Genomic DNA, 22,644 nt, shown 5'->3' on the forward strand with positions numbered 1-22,644 from the left:
AATCAGTCTCCTACTTTAACGCGGATGCGTCGCGTTGGCCGAGCTGAACATTGAGAGCAGCGACTACTTAAAGGCATTACCCCACCGATCTACAGCGGTACGGATTTCAGGTGGAGTATTCGTATACGGGATCGTAAATTAAGGAGAGGGGGTGATTCCGTCCATTTCTTCCTAATTGCCCGGAAGATACGGCTTCGAGCATTCCGGCGCGCTACTTTCTACAACGAGTTCGATTGGGGCGCGCCAGCTGCGTGCACACGCCGCATCTTCCGGACCGTTTTTTTACGGTAATTAGGAAGAAATGGACGGAATCACCCACCTCTCCATCATCTACGATCCCGTATACGAATAGTCCACCTGAAATTCGTATCACCTCAGATTCTTGGTGTGATGCCTTTAATTCCCAGGTTCCTTTTTTTTCCAAATCCGTTACAATCTAACTGGAAACTAGATTAAAGGCAGATAAATGACGTTGATAGGTGAATGATAGCTGGATGAGCAACAAACACCAACACTTACTTCATACGGTAAGGTTCATTCGATACCACTCCAAGCAATGAGTACCAACGGTCAACGCTCTTTTGTTAACACCCCATCATATTCAGTTCTTGGCAATGTAAGAACGGTTTTCAGGCGCACAAGAAACTCTCACCGCATCTACGGGATCTGGAAATGCAACGGGTGATGGGGATTTTATGGAACGTGCTTATGAATATGGTGTAATAGTTCAGTCATCCATAAAGTCATTTCTGAGATGGTCGCTTGTGTGTGAAGAAGCTGCACGAAAAGAGCAGTAAGTGTTTGAATTCTGAGGAAAGTGTAGTCGTTTTCACCCGTCCATAAGTGAAAGGAAGAACGAAATTGTACAGAAACTTACTTGCTAGTGAGATCCATTACGTAAGCTACGGGTATGTGGTGATAGCACAGATGATCCGACCAACTAGATTGGGAATAACCTACGATAATGATCTTTTTGGATCCTTACATGTTTTTTCATCCGCTTGTCTTTGCAGATGTATGGAAACATAGGGACCTTTTTTCATAGGGAACATAGGGAACATATCCTCTCAAGCTCTGCAGTCGAGAAACGTTCCCGTCGATGCACATATTAACTCCTCCAGTATATTATTGAAGGCATCATCCCCCCGTGCGTTTCTTCCTAATTGCCGTAAAAACGGCCCGAAAGATACGGCTCCGAGCGTTTTGGTGCACTATTTTCTTACAACGAGTTCGGTTGGAGCGCGCCAGCCGTGTGCACACGCCGCATCTTCCGGACCGTTTTTTACGGCAATTAGGACGAAATGGACGGAATCACTCCCCTCTCCATAATCTACTATCCCGTATAAGAAAATTCCACCTGAAATCCGTACCACCGGTTGTAGCTTACAATGGGCTACTCAAAGCTCTACAAGTTAAAACCTTCAGTAGACTAATGATAAGTGAAAGTATAGTAGGGTCAAAACGACATGGAGCACGGTGCTGCTGCGAAAGCGGCTGCGCTGGAAGCGGCGCAGTGAAGAAAGCAATTGGGAACGACCGTCGCAAACCACAGCGAAAACCACTGGTGCTAGCAAGCTGGTGTTTCTCCCTCGACCGTAGTCGCTACGCTCCACCGCACCGCTTTGAGCTTAACCACTTACGCAACTGCACCGTGCTTCAAGTCGCTTTGAGCCTACTCTAGCTGTCATGTCGGAGCGGTGTAATGTATACATAGTAGGGTCAAAACAACATGGAGCACGGTGCAGTTGCGCAAGCGGCTGCACTCGAAGCGTTGCGTCGGAGACAGCGGCTGGAATCGAGGTGGGATCATGGCGAAATGCAGATATCTGTGGTGGTGGCCAGGATTCTTACACGATTCCAACTGCAACGTTCCACCGCGCCGCTTCGATTGCAGCCGCTTTCGAAACTGTGTTTGCTTCATGTCGTTTTGACCCAACTATAGAAGGGTCGAAAGGATATGAAGCACAGACGGTTGTTGACAGTTTTGCAGTTAGCACAGACCCTGCACCTGCGCTTTTCTCCTGCAGCTCGCGAGCCCTAGTCATAGCTGTTCGCAACGATAGGCAGAAGCGCTGTGGTTGAGATACGGAATATGAAAGGAATAATCCTGTGATAATGAACTGGCTAATTGAGCATTTTAAAGATATTTTTACCTTTTTCATGGTTTTTGAAGCTTTCAGAACACAGCTGGAGAAAATCATCGGCGATCTAGGACATGATCCTACTGCACCGAGTGATCTCTATACTGTTACGGATACGGTTATGTTCGATTCAGCCACGTAAGTGCATTACACGCAGATTCACCATAGGTCCGGAAAAGTTCCGGTTCAGATGAGAAGTATCCGTAATGTGCAAGTATATAGAAGTCAACAGTACGGGAATAGTGCGCCGTAACCCATGAGAATCTTGTTCATGAGTGCTCATGACGCTGGAACAACACACAGGTTCCGACCGCTCGCGGGCGGCTTGCGAGCAGTTTGCTTGGCAACTTGCCGAAATTTGCCGGCTGCTGCTGACCGCTCGATATCGGCTGCAATTTTTAGCTTGTTTTCGTTCTTTTTTTATTTTCTTTCTATTTTTTCATCTTTTTTGCTTCTTTTTTGTACTTTTGTAATGTTTGCCGTATTTGCTTTTGTTATAAAGATCTATATTGTATCTGTACCATACTGGTACCATGGACCTGGGCGGAACTTAGTTTTGACAAACAAGCCTAACACAATATAAGTCTGTATAATGAAAGCAAATTCTGGAAACTTCAAAAAAAAAATACAAAAAAGTGAAGCCAAATTAAAAAAAACTGGAAAGAAATGCAAAAAGAACGAAAACAAACAAAAAAGTGCAGCCGATATCGTTCGGACGGAGGCTCCTGGAAAATTCTAGAAAATTACTAGGCAAACCGAGTTACTTCAGCACACCCGTTCATGCAGTCACGCCGTGTTTCATGTGATTTTGGGCCGAAAAAAAAAACGTTCAAACTCATTACACATTAAGTGGCTTATTCAGAGCAATAATAACCTCGATGGGAGAAGTTTATGTAATGTGAAGACGCTGTGTGCCACCTTTAGTACATCTAGAAAAATATTCCCATGCCGGGAATCGAACCCGGGCCGCGTGGGTGAAAACCACGAATCCTAACCACTAGACCACATGGGACTGGAAGAAATGATGTCAGTGCATCCTTATCCTCATTCCCCCTATGGAGAAGTTTCTATGGGATAAGAAGTTCTTCAGAAATCCTGGAATTTTTTTACTAGGCTGGTAAAGGTGATGGAAATTAGGGAAGTCAATGATTAAGCAGATATGCGGAATAATACTTTATGACCCAATAAGATAGGCTCAGCAGCTGCTCGGATCGGACGAGTTGTGGTACCAGTAGTTAAAAAAAACACAAGTGGACTGGATATCAGCTGATTTGAGAAAATGTATCAAGGAAGCAATTTTTTTAGCTATTTCTATTTTATGTTTTATGCAGACGCTTGCGTAGTCGGTGCTGAATGTGTTGAATCAAGCGAGGCGCATCGCGCCCACCTGATTGTACTCACTTCATTGTCACTTACGATGACAATTACGTCGCAGCGTGCATTTGCACAAATATCATCGAAGAAAGTAGAATTTCCCAACTAAAGAACCATCTTAAGCAATATCTACCAGGATCTTTCCGGATTCCTAACGGTTTCCATTACTTTTGCGCTTCAGTGAATTAATAGTCAGACACTACCTTAGCTGTGATGTGGAGGAGCCGAACCCTCCTCAAGTGAAGAGGGTCTAGCTCATGGCGTGCAGCTCAAGACGGCTCCAAATATCGCATCTGTGGACACTACTGCAATATTATCAGCAGATTTTTTAATCCGATGTGTGGAAGTGAGCGTGCGTAGGAAAATAACCAAAGTTCCCTATGACTTTTCTCATAACACTTTGGTTTCCTTATTATTTCTTTCCTTTATTTCCTGGGAACGCCGCTGCAAAACTGTTGCAAATTAAGCATCGCTTCTGATCCGTATGAACTCTCTTTGTAAATTTTAGGTGAGATATTCTTGAGCATCTCTCATCTTACTACCGTATTTTTTTCAGGATTATGGCAACATTGATAATAACATTTTGTGTATTCTATTTTATTGACTTCTTTCTGCAAATCTTTGGTGGATTTTCCGTGTTAGGAGCCGCTGATGTATCTCCTTCTTTAGCTGTGAGTAGCAAATAAAAATGTAGACTGCGGACTCGATCCGCATTTCCATCGGTTATTTAATTTATCCATATTTTTCCTTTGATTATCGTTACTATATTGTCATTGATGAAAGACAGCAAGCCTATGGATCTGGTCCCGGATTAGTTGCAGAGCATGTGCAGGCGGCTTATTTGTAGCAGCGCACGGAGTCGCGTTGCAAGTTCGACTTGGAGCAGAGCGTTACTATGCGGCTTGTTTTTTTTTTTTTTTTTTTTTTTTTTTTTTTTTTTTTTTTTTTTTTTTTTTATTTTTTTTTTTTTTTTTTTTTTTTTTTCTATTCCTTTTTTCAAGAAAGACTGGACGTGTGCGCAACAAGAGCTGCCCGGGCAGATCGTCTGACCAACCTCACTTGCCTCCTCGTTATTAAATACGGCATATCACGAATCTGGGGTGGTACGAATTTCAGGTGGAGTATCCGTATACGGGGTCGTAGATTATGGAGACCGGGGTGGTTCCGCTCATCTCTCCCTGAATCACTGCAAGCAGCTGACCCATGAATGCTGTTTTGTACGATGCCTTCTATCGCAGCGCGCCACCCTTGCACGCGTAGCGTCGCTTACTGCCTATCGGGGCAGTCCGAATTGAATCACAGGGCGAAGGCGGCGCAAGGAGTGGAGCGTTACAATAGATGGCGTCGTACAAAACAGCACTCTGGAGGCGGCTGTTTACAGTGATCCAGGGAGAGATGAGCGGAACTACCCCGTCTCCATATACTACGACCCCGTATGCGGATACCCCACCTGAAATCCGCACCACTTCAGATTCGTGGTATGCTGCCTTTAACCTTCTGGGTATGCGGTGACACATCGGATGCCTATACCTTCCGGATATACGGATGCCTCTTGACCGCTTCTCGGTAGATTATAACTCATACGGGGAAAATGGGTAAACTACAGCACAGATTTCACAGTCGTCCGGGTTTATGCAGATATTGAATGAAACATAATTGGGAAGGCGACCGGGAGCAGCCAACTTATGCAACCATTTTAGGGTCCCGACTAATTTAGTTATTTACTTCCAGAAGTAAGAGCGTAGATGAGTGCCGACCTCCTTTTCAACTACAGTTTGCACCAGATGTTGACACTTTCACACGCATTATTGTTCTGTTGTGGTTGATGTATTTGTATTTTCGTTGTTTTCAGAGTATTCAACCAATCATACCTCTAAGAACAAGGAAACGTAAGAAGAGTAGCGGATCGTCAATGTCAAGAGAAAGTATTGTTCCAAATCTTCCTTCTGCCACAGCATCACGAGTAGATAGTACACAAAGTTCTACGAGTTCTACCGGGATACCGATGAAGGATATTCTCACGAAGAGCTTCAGAACAAGTTTATCGAAGGAGACAATCACACCTCCGCCTATCCCTCCACCTAAAGAACCTAAACAGGTGCTGCAATGTTTTAAAGTCACTATTTTTTCTGCTGTTTTTTTTACGAATACCGAAGTAGACTGTGTGGCGATAAAAACAGATGAAAAGAGTGAAGCAGATGTTCCTATGCGTTATGGATATCATACAGTCGGATCAAAACGAATGAATTGTTGCTGATTGTTGCGCAATTGCGTACGCTGCTGCATTCGGAGCTGCAGGGTAGTGGGACCCTTGCTTAGCTCCAATTGGCGAGTGTTTGTGCCATTCTCCCGCGAATCGGCTTATTCTCAACTGTATAGTCGGGTCAAAACGACATGAAACACGGACATTTGCGCAAGCGGCTGCGCTGAAAGCGGAGCGATGGAGCATAGCGGTTGGGATCGTGTAAGGATCCACGCTACCGCCACACACCTCTGCAGTTCGCCACGGCCCCACCTCGATTCGAACCGCTGTCTCCACCGCACCGCTTCCGAGAGCGGCCGCTTGCGCAACGGCCCGTGCTTCATGTCGTTTTGACCCAACTATATTTCATATCCGTTTTCGTCCTATTAAAGGCATCACCCCGCGAGTCTAAGCAGGTACGAATTTCTGGTGGAGTATTCGTACACGGGATCGTAGATTATGGAGAGGTGGGTGATTCCGTCCATTTCTTGCTAATTGACGTAAAAACGTCCCGGAAAATGCGGCGTGTGCTCACGGCTGGCGCGCTCCAACCAAACTCGTCGTAGAAAGTAGCGCGCCGGGACGCTCGAGGCCGTATCTTCCGGGTAGTTTTTTACGGCAATTAGGAAGAAATGGACGGAATCACCCTTCTCCCTATAATCTACGAACCCGTACACCAATACTCCACCTGAAATCCGTATCACCTCAGATTCGTGGGGTGATGCCTTTAAGCTAAGGATGGTCTCATCATGCATGTGTCGCTTCTAGCTTCGTAACAAGACCTATTTTCTCTTTCGAAGAGATATCATTTTTACAAAGGCACAATCTATAGTGAAGTCAAAACGAATTGAAGCTCGGTGAAGTTGTCTAGCAAATTGAAATCAAGACCAAGAGAGAGCTCCGGAATTTTGGTGGAGTTAGGGGTGAGAGATATCGTCGCTTGTTTGTCTCACATATTACGTATATGTCGGGTCAAAACGACATATACGTAATATGTGAGAAAACGACAAAATGAACGGTGCATCTGCGTACGCGTAGAAACGGCGCAGTGGAGGCAGCAGCTGGGACCGAGTTGGGACCCTCGCAAACTGCAGCGATGGGTGGTGCCAACAAAGGTTCTGCTACGCTCCACCGCATCGCCTCGAGAGAAGCCGCGTACGCAATTGCGACATGCTTCATGCCGTTCTGACCCTACTATACAGTTCCACTGCACTTCATCGGCTATGGCTTCTTAACGACCGTCTCGCCCCTCTTATTAGTCCATTTCGTAAGTAGTGTTCATTTAATAGTCGTTCATTGAATATTGTTGCAGCAAAGCATGGTGTCCGAAAGTGAAGTCAGCGCTGAAATATATCCCACTAAGTAAGTAATGATACTCCAAAGTTTTTTCATTTTATATTTTTACAACGAACGCTGTTGTTCATACTGTGACGTAGGTATGTGAAATACGTCACAGTTACTAATTAGGAATTGTAGTACCTAATAGATGCTATCATCTTCTTTTCAGAAAGGAAAGCACCAAAGAAAAGGGGGCAAAGGTAAGTTTCTAAAGTACCGTGCGTTCGCTCCTTCCATCGATGCATATTTCCATAGTTGTTCCATTTTAGAACTCATCTGCACCGGGCTCATCGGAGAATGTTTCCTCAAAATCCAACGTTACATCAAAGGCGTTGTCTAGTCGCAAAGTTGCTGGGCGGTCACCGATTACGGTCGCCAACGTAAATGGGATCGAACTTCTTGACCTGAGATCAAAAAGAGCGGACGTGAGTACAGATCCGACTACATTTTTAACTGTTTTCCTTTGATTTCCCTACTTCGAATCTACCGTAAAAGAATAGTAGGATCAAAACAACATGAAGCACGGTCCAGGAGCATTGTGGCAAAGCGTAGCGGTTAGAATTTAGTTAAGGTTTCTGTTAACACCATTCCTTGTAGTTCGAGGTGGTCCTACCTCGATTCACACCGGTATCTCCACCGAACCTCTTCGAACCCAGTCGCTTACGCAACTGGACCGTGCTTCATGTTGTTTTGACCCTACTACTCTAGTTTCAGCAATTTTTTCCTTTCGAGTTAGAGCGCTAGTTTATTCTTCCAGTCAGTCAAGACGATCTGACCTGAGGCGCGATTGCGTAAGCGGTTTGGATCTTGCTCACCTCTCCTCAACCGAAACTAAGTAACGATCCTATCGAGATCAAACGCTTACCAGATCTACGTTTGAAGTCAAGTCATTTCGAGCCGACTGTACACAAACTAGTTCTTGCGCTATTCTCTCTTCTTATTTTTATACTTTTGCAGTTGAAGTCAGTTTTCCTTTGGTTTTTTAGACGTGTAGCGAGCAAACATTTCACCTTGACCGCGACTTTTCCACCTATCCCCCTATCATAACGGGAAGAGGGCTCGTGATAAACGAAGATAAACAAACGCAGGTATTATGTGCTTCGATATCTGTGGATGAAATACTGTATCTGACGTGACAACTTTCTTATTTCTTTCATATTTCTCCTGTCTTTGTAATCCCTAATATTGTTACATTTTCCATTTATTTTGGAACGTTGTCATATTACATTGTTTATGATATTCAGTGTAACATGCGCCAAGTTTTGAACATTTCGATAAATTGGAGCAAAATCAACCTGTTTTTGAAATTTTGCAAAGATGTCAGAGATAGTGGTAGGACCGGGAACGGCGATGTCTAACACTGTAACTTCCCCTTTTTCGCTCCACACCAGAACTGTCTGCGAGATTCAATTACTGTTTTGTGCGTCGCAGTAATGCGGAACAACATAGATCCCTGCATATATCTGATTTCATTACTTAAATGGTCAGAAATCGTTAGACATATTTGAAAGAATGAAAGGTGATTTCGTGTTTGTGTGTTTATTTTGTAGACTACCGATGAGGATTTTCTCGCTGATTACAACCAAAGCAACAATGACACGAGATCAAGCGTTGAAGGGTACTATCATTACTCTCCTGGGAAGGTATGTTCACATTAGTTCGCACTCTATTAACACTTCAATTTTTTTTTATTGAGTCAGTGTATTTAACTCGATAAGAGGCTACGCTGTTACTCCAGAGTCGGTCGAAAGTTCGAAACTGCCTTAGTTACTTTCATCCTTCCTTGTCTATAAACTATAAGACTTGCAAGTATTCGAATGACAATGTCAAGCAATAGTCGAGATTGTTAACAGCATTTATTACCGCTAACGTTTCGGCGTTGTCGCCTTCGTCACTAAGGCTGAGGCTCTCACGAAGTTAACAATCTTGGTTATTACTTGACATTCTCAGTCGAATACTTTCAGTCAGTATGCCAAGACTGAAGGAATGTCGAACTTTTACGCTTCTGGTGCCAGACTTGTCTGGGAGGATAAAAACACTAACTTGATACATCGGCTAGCCCCCGCAAGTCACTGTATAGGCTAGACACACGTTCGTAATCTTCAAACGATCCTGCATTGAAGCGAACGTGGGGGCGCATTCCAAGCAGATCGATTAACACCAGACACTATCGTTTATCCTTTATCCTTCTAATGCTTTTTGAATATCTTCTCTTTAAATCACGTCGATAGCAGATGGTCTTGACAGGGTTACAAAAGAAGAACTCGTGATTATATATACGATGAAGACCATAAGCTGGAATACGCTGATGATTTGTCTGGAGATGAATTCGATTCGTATGAGCACGAGAAAGCTCTGGTACGTCGTTGTAAAATATCGGCAAACTTTAATTTCCTTCAATATTCACGTTTTTCTTAATTAGAAAACTCTACCCAGCATATTTTATCCTTTGAAAGATAATTTTATGAATCTCACCAGAAAAATTAATAGCTGAAACACTGATAGGTTTGAGTAATTGTTCGATGTGTTAAAGGCCTATCTGGAATATGAAGCTCAACTGGATGGCCTCCGCACTGAGTTTTCCATAGATGATGTTGCAGATCCAGATAGACTACTGGACGAGTGGGAAAATGTAGAGGTTGGGAAAATATCCCCTTTTCTTTTTATTTATTTGGTTATTTGTTCAGAGAAGAGCTAATTTTGATCATTATCTACAGTACTCTCCTACACTGCTTCCACCTCGCAATCCATTATTAATGTTTTCGCGTGATGACGATTTAGAATCTTTGTATTCTAAAGCTGAAGAGATATATAAGCGAATCAATGTCCAAGGACAGGAAAATAGTCAACTCGAGATTCTGAAAACAATGGGATCGAGAATAAAGGTGAAGGAAATCACTATGTATGAATTGTTCTACGTATAACAATATTTAAGTTTAGGCGCATGGTGTTGAAGAAGAGCAAGTTATTTCAGAATTATCCACCGCTGTGCAACAGGTGAGCCAGGTTCGCGGTGCCGTGCTTGGCTTTCTACATTTTCCTGGCTATTCTTTCTGATTAATCAAAAAAAAAATCACAGCTTTATAATATCATTCCAGTACAGTTTCTAAAATGTGATGAATCTGACGGAAGAAAGAGTCAATATGAAAAATTTTGATATAAGTTCCATATTTTCTCCAGTTTTAGCCTATGTCCCCAGGCCATAACGCTGTAGCATCGCCGAAGTCAAAGTCTGGACCAATTTCATCGCCAAAATATCACGAAGAAGGAGACGGTGGCACCCGTCTGGACAAAATCGCTGGCAATAACGTAGGAGACGAAAGTCTTGAAAGCGAAACATTTATTCCCCATGAACTTGGCCTCACCAAAGAGGGGTTGATGGACTGCGACTGGGAAGAACCGCGCTCGCTTCAGTTGTCAAACTCCATGGTTGGTGAAGATTTCGTCTTACAGCCCAAGAGCCAATGACTTTAGAAGCGGTATTTTTAGGATTATGGACGTCACGAATCATTTCTGGCGCAGGGTGACGATGTAGCATTGTTCGAGCGTGGTAGGTCGTACGCTCTTAGTACTTTGTTGAAAGGAAAGGAAACATTTTTTTCCTGCTTGAAATTTTACATTTCTTCTGTCTCCCATCTTGCGCCAATCGTACTTCATAACGGTCATCCAAGGAAGTATAGATAGCGATGTCTACTTACATTTTCCAGTTGATGACATCACAAGTAGACGTGTTGTTTGAAGGTAGTGTGCTAAAACGTTGTAAAGAAGCCTCTATTTTTTCACGTTTTTCAAGCTTTTTTCAAGCTTAGTGCGCTAAAACATGCTGTTCATGTGGAACGTCATTAACTAGCGTCATTGAGAAATGTTGCAAGATGTTTTGCCCCTAACCAGGGAAGTCTGTCAGTTCACAGTATCTTATCCGGAGAAGAGACGATAACCATGAAAACCAAGCTCTGTTCTCATCTCTGGATCAGTTACTGAACTGAGAGACTCTCCGTGACTATGATTTCTAGACCACTGCTACATTGTTCCGTTGTATACAGCAGACCATAAAAGCCCACACCAGCACTGTTTCACCATGAAAATCAATAACGAAGTAGGGGTTTTGGGATCAAAGTGCGTATAATTTAGATTCGATCTTATGTCTTACATTCAATGCATCCCATTGTTTGTTTCATCATTTTAATACTTGGTTTCAGTAAATAAAGGTGCCTTTGACGCAATACCCGTTGAGCACTGTAAGTGCGTGTTCATTGAATAACAATTGAAAGCACTTCTTTTGAAAACTGAACTTAACATGAACTTAATTGAACTTGAATTTAAACATTTAAACATAGAAATTGATTTTATATCATTCAAAGAAATGAAGCAAAGTAATATTAAAAAATGTTTTTAATAGTTGTTTTCGCTCTTTTTTTTGTAAATTTGTTCACCAATTTCTGCAACAATAGTGTTACTCCATCTATGAGCTTTTATAAAACCCCTATTCGTAATTCTAATACTATGGGGGTCCATAGTCACCTGCGGCCTTCAGTTACCATGTATGAAACTTATTTCAGACGATAAAACAGCCAAATCGATTAGTTTGTACAGTGTAAGACAATCAGTGGAACTTCGCCGTTTTCATCACGTGCTGTTCACTTATCCCGATTCAAGTGCAAGCAAGGTGAATAACAAAAAATTTCCTGGTTAATTAATAGGGTTTGAATACTCAAGGTGGAATTCTTTACAAACCCCAATGGGTTAGTCAGTAGAACGAAAAGCGAACGTTAGCATTCGGTTCAGGCTTATATTAAAGTAGAAATGTGTGGTGGCGGCGTAGAACCTTTTCGGCAAACCCAACCAACACTAATTTATCAGTATCTTATTTATTTATTTAGGTTCTACTCACTGGATCTTTCTTTGGTTGGAAAATGTCGTTACCTATGCATCGCGAAGGGTAAGTTTTGCAGATTTTCGGAAATTTGACATGGAGAACTTCTTGCCAAGCATACTATAAAACTTTTCTTATAGGAAGGTATTTCGCCTATCCATAACTCTTCCTGCCGGTAGACACGAATACAGATTCCAAGTTTATCGTCATTGCGAAAAAGCGGTGAATGAGGCGCTATACGTGATCCACGAATAAGCCATGAAGATTATTAGACTGACCTGCTATTTTCTTTTAGAAACCTTATTCTGTTTGCTCTATTGGTATCATTCGGCTGAATAATCTGTAATAGGGCGACAATAAATGTTTTGAAAATAAAATTAATCGTTGTTGATGTTGTTGTTGTTTGATGTAACATGCGAGTTCGTTACCGTAGTCACCATGTCCATTTTAATAGTTCTTCAAGAAAAAAAGTTGGTAGAGCAAGAGTGGGGCATGTGCAGTTCCCTGGAATGGGAAGTGGGTGAAGAACTCTCGACAGCGATAACGCAGAGTAACGGCGAAAGGCGTATAGCCGGGTCAAAACGGTATGAAGCGCGAACAGTTGCGTAAGCGGTCGCGCTCGAAGCGGCGCACTGGAGATAGCGGCTGAAATCGAGGTGGGATCTTCGTGAACTGCAGCAGTGAACGGTGGTAGCAGGGGTCCTCACTCGATCTTGACCGCTACGCTCCACCGCACCGCTTCTGGCGCAACCGCTTACACAACTGCACCGTGCTTCATGCTGTTTCGACCCAACTATAAAACGCGTTGGAACATGCGACGCGCGAAATCGTGCACAGAGCTCCCTTTACAGTATGCGAAAAGTTCCTGGACCCTTCTTCTTTATGTTTTTTTTAGAAGTCATATCGTTTTCGCTTTTTCGTAGGTGCATCGATTGAATTGCATAATCATAGTGGTCTTTTCCTTATAGATTTACCTTTTGCTTTGCTCCTAATGGACCTTATATGTTTTTGTGAAAATTCAATTACTGTCGCATATGTTTGTGTAACTTCTCACGATTCTTATCTTTTATAGTCGTGATTTTTTCAAAAATATTTCATAATTTCATTTCTTTTTGTTTCCGTTGATTAATATTTATGCTGCCATTTCTACACTTGTCTTACTTAGTTTACAGAAGATTGCACTAACCATCGCTTGTCTGTTTGCATTGTTCGATTTGGATAGCATACATGAGGAGGACAAACTGCCGAGTAGTCTCTTGAGAAAAGCAGAAAAATTGGAGAAGCCGCTAGAGAAAGGTAGGTAGATTCTCCCCATTTGTTTATCATAGGTGGGGTTTTTGAGAACACTAATTTTAATCCTACAAAACAAAAAATCGATGTAGAGGAAAACACCTTGCTTGTGTTTTATAGCGCGTAGACGAGCATAACAATCTTATTAGACAATTTTCACCGATGAAAATCGAGAAGAATGTATTCCTGAGGTCTGAGTGTTATGTTGTTCTCAGGATTAATTATTAGGAGTATTAATTTTTATTTATTTATTTATTTACTTATAGGAATGTTAATTTGAACTAGATACCATTAAAGTAATTAAATTTGAAGTAGTAGTACTAACGATTTTTGCTGCTCACGTAAATTATAATGTTTGTGGACGAGTTTTAAAGCGTGTGAAGCATTTTTTGAGCAAATGCGAATCGAATTAATGCGATTTCTTCTCTGAATGGAGTAGCAAGTCTGTGCAGTTTTTATCCCATGTTGTATTATTACAATCCAAGCAAAATCTCGAGTATTCTTTTGAGAATCCTGAGAAACCTAACTATCTTATACCATTTTGGAGCTGCAGCAGGAGCCGGTGAAGTGGTGGAAGAACTCTCCTCTTCCATTGCTTGTTCTGGAAAGTGTGCAGTATTTCTGGGATCACTATGTGTATTCAGGACTTACTCAAAGTATCAGGTGATGGTGTTGCTTTTCGAGAACTCCCGATGTTTTTCGCAGCGTACAACTGCAATGTTAGTAGAATTTATTTGTGCCAAAACAAAATAACTGGACTGTAAAGGTGAAACTACTCTGGACTTACTAATTTCCTTGCATCCGGAATCTCATCCACCTCAGAATAGTCGCCGTCTTCTTGAAGTAAGGATGGATCACTTGCCATATCGATTAAGGCCTTAGGATCATGTTTTACTGGACATTGTCGCAAGAAGTGCTTTTTAAAAAATCACCTTAAATATCGGTACGAGATTTCGGTACTGCGGAAGTTTGGAGAGGGCATCGAGGCGATAGATGGCGGCGTCAAGCAGTTCAGACACATCGTAGACGTAATAGCGCCGACACGGCCATGGGCACCATGGATAAGGCCATGGATATGGGACGTCCCATGGATAGGGTGGCCATCGTGGACATACTGGACACAGGCATGGGGGTTGAAGTGTGATTGGTCGCACAGTGGCCGGTGGTCCTATCGTAATCGGTGGCACCCTGGTGGCGGGTGGATCCACAGGGTCAACAGGACCAACGGGGCCAACATTACTAGGTGGCAAGGCATTGTTGGATGGCAGCTGAAAGAATAATTTACTAAGCTTTTAAGGCAACCGCACTTATTAAAAGAAACGAGTTGGAAAAGATTACGGGACACTAGATGTTAAATATATATCTTCCTGTCCCCAAATTATGGAAGGTACGCGATCGCTTGAGACCATTAGAAAGTTTGCGTTGGCTCTTCCCTTTCTTTTAATGACCAGTTAACACCATCTTGCTGGCAATCTACCGTAGACGTGAATTGCGCCTCTTGTAATGCAGCTTGTACCGTTATTGTAAGAAAAGCGCTTGCTTGTGTTTTTTTTTTTGTTTGCGTGTTCAATTTCACCGGCGCTTCCTACAGTTGCCCTGTGGAACAACAGTTCGGATGTAGTTCCTTCATATTTCCTTAGAATAACATGTTTTCTTAAGATATTTCAAATGTGGCGTAACGCAGCATCTACCGTAATAATTTGGAATATTGCGGCAAACAGTTGATTTTTTTAGTTTCCGATGGTTTTTTTGCTATTTGTGATTTGATTGTTAGATTGTAACAAAATGTTATCCAAAGAAACGGAAAGCTTGTGCACAGTGAAAGCATAAAGGTTTGCATCCACAAATGTATCGATGCGTATACGTGAATGAAGTTATTTGTCGTGATTTTTTCCTTATGATGATAAGAATGGAAGCTGGCATGAGCTCGTCCACATTTCTTTCCGCTGGGAAAGGATTTTTTGCGTTCATTTCGAAGGATCCATTCTAAAAGTGGTTCATTTGAGAAATTGTTGCCTTCTTCTCAAGTCCAGGAATGCTTCATTCGCAGTGATTTGTTTTTATTTTGCCTTTATTTTTTTCGTTTTGTTTTTTTTAATTCCTAAATGCTTACCTGACATTTGAGAAGAATCACGGAGAGGAACACTGCTGCCAACATTTTTGGTTTGACAACTGGATACTATAATAATATTTCGTGTGACTTATATAGTGATGAAAAATTTATGAACATCGCCGAGTAAAATTCTGTTTGCTAATGGTTTCTCGTGGTGTTTTGCGTTAATTCTTCAAACAATTGTATTTCCGGGATTTACGATAGGTTTTTGCATAAAATTGATGAGAATGAAAACAAAGTTTCTGCATGGTTGAAAATCCTGGGGCAAAAATCACTTCGTTGGTCAACAATGTAGAGTGTATGAAAGAGTTCATTTCATATTTTAGGACGGTTAGACACACTGGATTTTGACGCCAGGAGAGATTTTCCTCTGCTTTTGATAAACATTATAGTATAAGGTCACCTTCTCTTTCACTGTTTACAGTTCAAGATTGACGTGTTTCATACTGCAGTTCATTCTTCTTTTAACGAGTGGTAGGGCACAAGTGAATATTTGTGTATAGAAGGAAGCACAAGACTGCCTAGACATTTGTATCTTATTTAAGAAAAAAGTAAGAAGGAAAAGGAAAGGAAAAGTACTTATTTAGGGCATGTATAGCGCAGTCGTTCGAATAAGAAACATGAGAGGGACTCTCATAAAAAAATTTGTATCCTATTTTAAAAATTCTGTTTTCATCAGTTATTCTTGAAATTGCCATTGCAAGTTTGCACACGCGCTCATAAAACCTCAAAAATTTCTGGATTGATGTCGACCGCGGAGGAGCACCTCCTCAGGGATTGATCAACGCCGTACACTTTATTTTTTTAAAATATACTCAACTAATAGTGGGAGCAGCTCTCAATGGTATTAAAAGTTGCGCGACACTCGATGTGAGTGAACGCCTCGCTCCGAGAGAAGCACAGCTGTCAATCCATCGCATGTGCGACTGTGGAGGAGCTTTTCCCAGTAGTTCTCTCTCTCTAGAAGAACTCATCCAACAGAAGGAAACCCTTCTCCGGAATTTGAAGTGACGACAGATCAGAAAACGGGCAGAAACACCAAATTCATTTGGGGTTCTGTGCGGTCCTTCCACCTTTGGAATCTGTGGCGTTTTTTGTTTTTTTGTTAGATTTTGTGCACTTTTTCTCAGGCTGCCCGTAGAGTTCTACCAGCGCATAGCAGCGGTCGAAAAAGGACGAGTTCGCATTTTTCCGTAGGTAGGGTAACGATGGGAGGGACCGTCACGAAAACATATTTGATTATCTGAAGACTTGCTGTTGAAGGTTGCATTAGTCGCTTTCCATGCTGACTGCCTCATGGTACTTTTTAAAATATTCCTCCAGAAAAAGGCGATCGTAGCGCAGCCGGCTGGAGGTTCCGCTTTGTCTGCACGATCAATCTACGGTGTGTGGTCAACCGCCCTAGTGCTAACCAAGTACTTCCCCCTCGATAAGTTGATACTACATTTGTCTTGGGGAATAAAAACACTGACTTGACCTATTGGCTAGAAATCGCAAGTCATTGTTATAGACCACTCACATATTCGTAAACCTCAAACGATTCTTAGTTGAAGTGAGTGCTGCGGCGCATCCCAAGCGGATTGATTTACGCCGAACTCTTTATCCTTCAGAAAAAAGAACAGGATCACAATGAAAGTTTCCTCCCTCAAAAATCATATTAGAATAGAATAGAATAGAATAGGGGTAAAGGATTAGAGAATAATTTAGGATTCACTGAGCCGTTGAGCCAGTGATAAGAATACCATGTAGGTGCCTACTAATAGAATCTGTCAGAATAGTGATATTTTAGAGTGAAACAAAGTTTTATATTGCTTTAAATCAAGAAAGTATAAAACAAAGTGACCAGTTGGCCTCGAGGATTGGGCCAGTTGACCTAAAGTTTCGGCTAATTGCTCTGGACGAAAAGACAGTAAGAAGGAGGAAAAAGGTAATAAAGTGATTTCTGAGCTAGGTGATATCTGAGTCCATGGGTTCCCTGAGCAGTTAAAGGCATCACCTCACGAATCTGAAGTGGTACGGATTTCAGGTGGAGTATTCGTATACGGGATCGTAGATTATGGAGAGAATGGTGGTCCCGTCCATTTCTTCATAACTGCTGTAAAAAACGGCCCGGACGATACGGCTTCGGGCGTTCTGGCGCGCTATTTTCCACAAGGAGTTCGATTAGAGCGCGCCAGCCTTGTGCACGCATCACATCTTACGGCAATTAAGAAGAAATGAATGGAATAACCCCTTCTCCATAATCTACTATGCTGTATACGAATACTCCACCTGAATTCCGTACCACCACAGATTCGTGATATGCTGCCTTTAAACGTGATAGTACTCATAAGACAGAGAGTTGGGAATTCAAAATTCATATTGGTTGCCTTTAGTTATTACAAGATATACTCAGGTCAAACCGACCTGAGGTTCGGTGCAGATGCTCAAAGCCACTGAGTGGAGCTACTGGTGTTGATTGAGGTGTGACGCTAGTTTCACTCGGACTGCAGCGATGAGTGGAGCTAGAGGGTCCCACCAGAATGTTTCTAGCCTTTAGCTCTACTGCGCCGGTTCGAGCGCAGTCGCTTACGGAAGCTTGAAGTCGTTCTAACCTGAATACATCTTGTAATAACCAAGAGTAACAAATATGAATTTTGAATAAATTTTTGCCAACTGAATATCTTTTGAATATTCTCGTGTTTGAGTGCTTAGGTAACTCCCGCGATCTATGTTTGCTTTAAATACAATAGGTCAATTTAATATAAGGATTATTATGAGAAGCTACTGAGTGCAAGTTTCTCAATCTTTTTCTTTAACCCAATTTATGTTAATTTACCAGTTATTAACTTTTATTTTGGGAAAAAAATCCGCATTTGTGTGCATGACCGATGCCCAACTTAAAGTAATTTGAAAATAAATCCTTGTTTTCTTATTCTATTCTTTTTCTTTTTGTTCTGGCGTGTAGACAAATTTCTCATTTCATGCGCTCTCCGTTTCGTTAGCGGTTGCAAACGTCTTTCAACATGCCGAACACTGTTGCGGATCAATACAGTAGTGTTATCTACGTTTTTATGAAAGATATTATTGAGGTGAAGTTTTGAAATATTTCCGATTGTTTGAGAGCAGCAGTTAGGAGGTTGCATACTGTAAACTAACTGTCACGTGCTCCCACCAGTGGGAAAGTGGGTGACTGATTTTGTGCCTGAAATGACCCTTTTGTTCTAGGTGTTCCAAGCCCTCTTTTATTTTTTTTTCCTATGCCTTTTCTGACGAAATTCTAACGTTATATGCTACTCCATTCGCAATAACAATAATTATCACGAGTGAAATGAAATGAAATCCGTAGAATTATAACGATAGTATGGGTGAGGGGCGAAAGGTTACTTATGTCTACTTATGATTTCTTAAGCTCTGAACCACTAAGCGGGTTTGGTTGAGTTAGTAATCATCAATAATCATTATCATGATTAAACTATTTTGCCAATTATCATTTTTTGTCAAAATCCATCTTGACGGGGTCTCTGTCTGGATGTCCAACGGCTAAAAAATCGTTCAAAATCGCAAAATGAACGTATCGGAAGTACTGGTCTCACATGAACGCTAAAATTCGTTAGCCGTTACGGACCGAAAGGCGGACTGCGGGATGATCATTTCTACAAAGTTCTTTGTATGTGGCAATTCAAGTGCGAATCTCTTCTCCACGAGCTCTGGAAGCAGGTCGCCGCTAAACATCTTATCTCTTGATGGATTTCATAGCCCAACAGGCTGCATAAAGACTGTACTTACTTAATAAGATGGCTCTCTTTAAAGACATCACCTCACGAATCTGAAGTGGTACGGATTTCAGGTGGAGTATCCGTATACGGGGTCGTAGATTATGGAGACGGGTGTGGTTCCATCCATTTCTTCCTAATTGCCGTAAAAAACGGCCGTGAAAATACGACTTCGAGCGTTCTGGCGCGCTATTTTCCACAAGGAGTTCGATTGGAGCACGGCGACCTTGTGCACGCGCTGCATCATCTGTGCCGTTTTTACGGCATTTAGGAAGAAATGGGCGGAATCACCCCCTCTCCATAATCTACTATCCCATATAAGAATACTCCACCTGAAATCTGTACCAGCTCAGATTCGTGGTATGATGCCTTTAAAACAACAACCTTGTGAATAGAAATCGTTGTGTGTATGAAAATTGTTGCGTGCAATTTGTAAAAAAATTATGATTAGTCGTTCAAGGTAATTATTGCTAATTAACATGATTACTATGTCCACCAACCGTGTTTAGTGGTCCAGACCTCAAGAACCCTGGTTAGATAGCCATTGCGAACACTTTTTATGTGTCCCACCTCAACTCGCTTTCCCCTTATTCGAGACTCTTCTGCTCGTAAAGGACTTTTTTTGTTGTTATTTCAACGAGAGATTAATTTATTCTTGATAATGCATGGTAGAGTGAATACGACACGTGAAGCACGAGTGTAGTTGCGGTGCATTTGCGTACGTGCTCGAAACGGGGCGGTGAAAGCAGCAGTTGGAACCGTCGCAAACTGCCGCGATGGGTAGTGCTAGCAAGGGTTTCACCACGCTCCCAGCCGCTCCACCGAACCACCTTGAAAGAAGCCGCGTAAGCAGTTGCGTACGCGGCTTCTCTCAAGGTGGTTCGATGCACAGGAAGCGCGATGCATTTGCGTAAGTGGTTGCGCTCGCAACGATGCGGTGGAGCGTAGCGGCTAGCATCGAATGAGGACCACTTCAACCATCGTTCATTGCTGCAGTTCGCGATGGTCCTACTTCGATTCTGACCGCTTTCTCCACCGCGTCGCTTCTAGCGCAACCGTTCACGTAACTGTACCATGCTCCATGTCGTTTTATCCTACTATAGTTTATGTGTTACAGCAGTTCAATCAGCTGACAGGTGACAGAAAATACACAATCTACGGATGCTTTTTATTCATGGTAATTATTTTCTTTCGTTGATAAAATTACACATAAATGTGGACACAAGGAAACTTCACGTTCGATTACTTAGTTTTTTTTGTGCATTTGACTAATTATGCAGTCTAATACTGCAAAATAGGAGTTGAGCACATGCATGGATTTGAAGCTGGATGTTTTCACGACATGTTCCGCTTACTACGCAGTATATTTCTCCTCTCGAATGTGTTCAGCGAACTGAGCGGGATGTGCATTCGATTGAAACAAGGTAGAGGGAATAGAGAGTAGTACGTGTGTCTCATGCAGGGAAAAAGTGTAAGTTGTTGCAGATGTGTAGCGGTTACACGGCTGAACACATTCGGATGTAAATGTAGCCACGTAATAGCGGTTTGAATACTCGTTCTAAGCCTTTATTGTTAACTAATGAGCAGAAAGAACCTCAATATGATTCAGTACAGCTATTAAGAAGAATTTGGAAAATTTTTGTTAATAAAAGCAGTAATGAATGACGTAGCTCGGGTTGTAACAGGGTAACGCGTTACATTCTCTATGAAATTTATCTCTGGCGGCTCTCCGCAGAGCAAGGAAAGCTCGACTCTGCTTTTTTTTTTCTTGATTTGAACAGTTCTCCCTTTTTTCACGGATAATATCACATCTGTAGGATTGAATAACCTTATCGAAGTTCTGCTTTATTAGTTTTGTAGCTTCTTATGCCACCTTAAGACTTTCGACCTCAAGATTTTACTTTGTACGGATGGACTTCTGATCTATTTCTTTTGTATAACAGGCCCTAGTTTCTAAATTCCATTAACTAGTATTTTTTTATTTATTTGAACAAAAGAAAAAGCGATGCGATGAGATTTCGGACGGAAAACAGGCGCAAGACTTCACCGAGGGCGCAAGGCGTAACTCCAGTGCAACGCTTTTCACCTCAACTGTACACAGAAAGATGACGAGGTATACGAATATTTATTTATTTATAAAAGGATAAAGGATAAAGTCACTGGCGTATCAATCCACTTGGGATGCGCCAATGCGTTTTAGTGGAATTCGTAATCGTTGAGGTTTTTTGGAACGCGTATTGGCCTATACAATGAATTGCGGGGGACAGCCGATGATCAAGTTAGTGTTTCTATCTTCCCAGATAAGTCTGATACCAATTTATCGACCCCGAAATGATGAAAGGCTTAGTGAGCACTAGGGCAGATTCGAACCTCCGATCGATCGTGCAGGAAGCGGGACCTCTAACCGCTACACCACACCCGCCCTCAATATTTATTTATATTTATATTATATTCTATGATATTTAGATATTTTATGTATTTTTGCTAATACTTAGACGGAAGCATCACAGCTAATACGGTAAGAATGGGGAAGGAAAGTGATCCTTGTGCAGTTGGATTATTTCAACTTCTAAGAAGTGCTTTTCTCAAATCTGAGAATGCGTATTTGAACATGGCGCACATTTCTATTAGTTGGGTTTTTTGTATCCGATTAAATAGTATTCGGGAATGTTTTCTATGTTTCTGCCTTCTTACAAGTGTGGATATTTACTCGCCTTAAGTTCCTTACGAACTGCCACGCGGTATTTAACAATGAAGGAATTGATCTTCAATAGATTTATTGTAAATACAATAATTACAGAGATGAGGCAGAAAAGAGAATAGAATTACTGACGAAGTCTAAGGCTGAGTCGATCCTGCTATTGAACTGCAGATATTGAGTAACCAGACGTAGAAGCAGGTCTTGAAGGTATTGAGCAAGGAGCTATTGAGATCCTCGATGACCGGAGCTGATACTGATGTAGGCGAAGTGCCCCGACTGCTTCCTTCGATGACCTTTATACATTTCCCTCGCCGGGTGGAATGTCTGCGCTTCAATATCTGGAACGATATCAGAATAAGATCAGCTACTGTTATGTGAAACAGCCAAAACAACAAGTGATATGAAAATCATATCTGACCGTACTGTACTATTGATAGTAGCAGAGCTACATACAGGATCTTTTTCTTCTGTTTTATCTGACGATTATTTGTGCTGCAGTTTCTGTCTCATTTGATTTCCAGAAAATTGCGCTGGCAGTGTTGTTGATTTGTTGGCAGTGGCATCCGAAATTAGCCCGATCCTCACCGACGAGGATATTCGATGTGGATAACGTGTTCATGGAAGAGGAGTTGCCTACAAGTCCTGTGAAGGCAACAGAAACATTGGAACAGTCACAACGGAAGGGAAGCTAGATTTCTTTTGTTCATTTCCTACCTAGAAGTTGACTTTTCTTGCTTCCTTGGAGCAAATCGATATGTATAAATATGTGTTATTGAATCGCGTTCCCAACAACACTGACTTTATTCCTATGAAAGAA

The 22,644-nt window shown here is 41.9% G+C and overlaps 3 protein-coding genes across 5 annotated transcripts; 2 read left to right on the plus strand and 1 right to left on the minus strand.

Annotated features, from left to right (window-relative positions):
• Positions 1-556: 556 nt before the first annotated feature.
• On the plus strand, positions 557-22,437 carry RB195_003592 (uncharacterized protein; the record flags this gene model as incomplete). Of its 3 annotated transcripts, none has more annotated exons than XM_064201307.1 (21): positions 557-569; positions 634-793; positions 2,181-2,279; positions 4,072-4,186; positions 5,368-5,613; positions 7,070-7,119; positions 7,265-7,295; positions 7,365-7,520; positions 8,082-8,183; positions 8,646-8,738; positions 9,343-9,453; positions 9,629-9,733; positions 9,813-9,980; positions 10,036-10,101; positions 10,282-10,524; positions 10,585-10,645; positions 11,655-11,761; positions 11,976-12,034; positions 12,109-12,190; positions 13,141-13,264; positions 22,349-22,437. In XM_064201307.1, 21 exons carry the CDS (start codon positions 557-559, stop codon positions 22,435-22,437), a joined length of 2,280 nt encoding a protein of 759 aa, XP_064057187.1. The 3 variants fall into 3 exon arrangements, with proteins under 3 accessions (XP_064057187.1, XP_064057188.1, XP_064057189.1); XM_064201308.1 differs by having other exon boundaries at positions 10,036-10,092; XM_064201306.1 differs by lacking the exons at positions 13,141-13,264; positions 22,349-22,437 and having other exon boundaries at positions 10,036-10,092; positions 12,109-12,223.
• Positions 13,732-15,416, minus strand: RB195_003593 (uncharacterized protein; the record flags this gene model as incomplete). The annotated part of the gene is made up of 5 exons (XM_064201309.1): positions 13,732-13,859; positions 13,910-13,970; positions 14,046-14,135; positions 14,191-14,526; positions 15,372-15,416. The coding sequence occupies 5 exons, from the start codon at positions 15,414-15,416 to the stop codon at positions 13,732-13,734; spliced, it is 660 nt and encodes a 219-aa protein (XP_064057190.1).
• On the plus strand, positions 18,377-22,519 carry RB195_003594 (uncharacterized protein; the record flags this gene model as incomplete). The annotated part of the gene is made up of 3 exons (XM_064201310.1): positions 18,377-18,442; positions 20,244-20,303; positions 22,349-22,519. 3 exons carry the CDS (start codon positions 18,377-18,379, stop codon positions 22,517-22,519), a joined length of 297 nt encoding a protein of 98 aa, XP_064057191.1.
• Positions 22,520-22,644: the final 125 nt, after the last annotated feature.

This window comes from Necator americanus, chromosome IV, assembly GCF_031761385.1.
Source record: "Necator americanus strain Aroian chromosome IV, whole genome shotgun sequence".
NCBI classification, from domain to species: domain Eukaryota; kingdom Metazoa; phylum Nematoda; class Chromadorea; order Rhabditida; family Ancylostomatidae; genus Necator; species Necator americanus.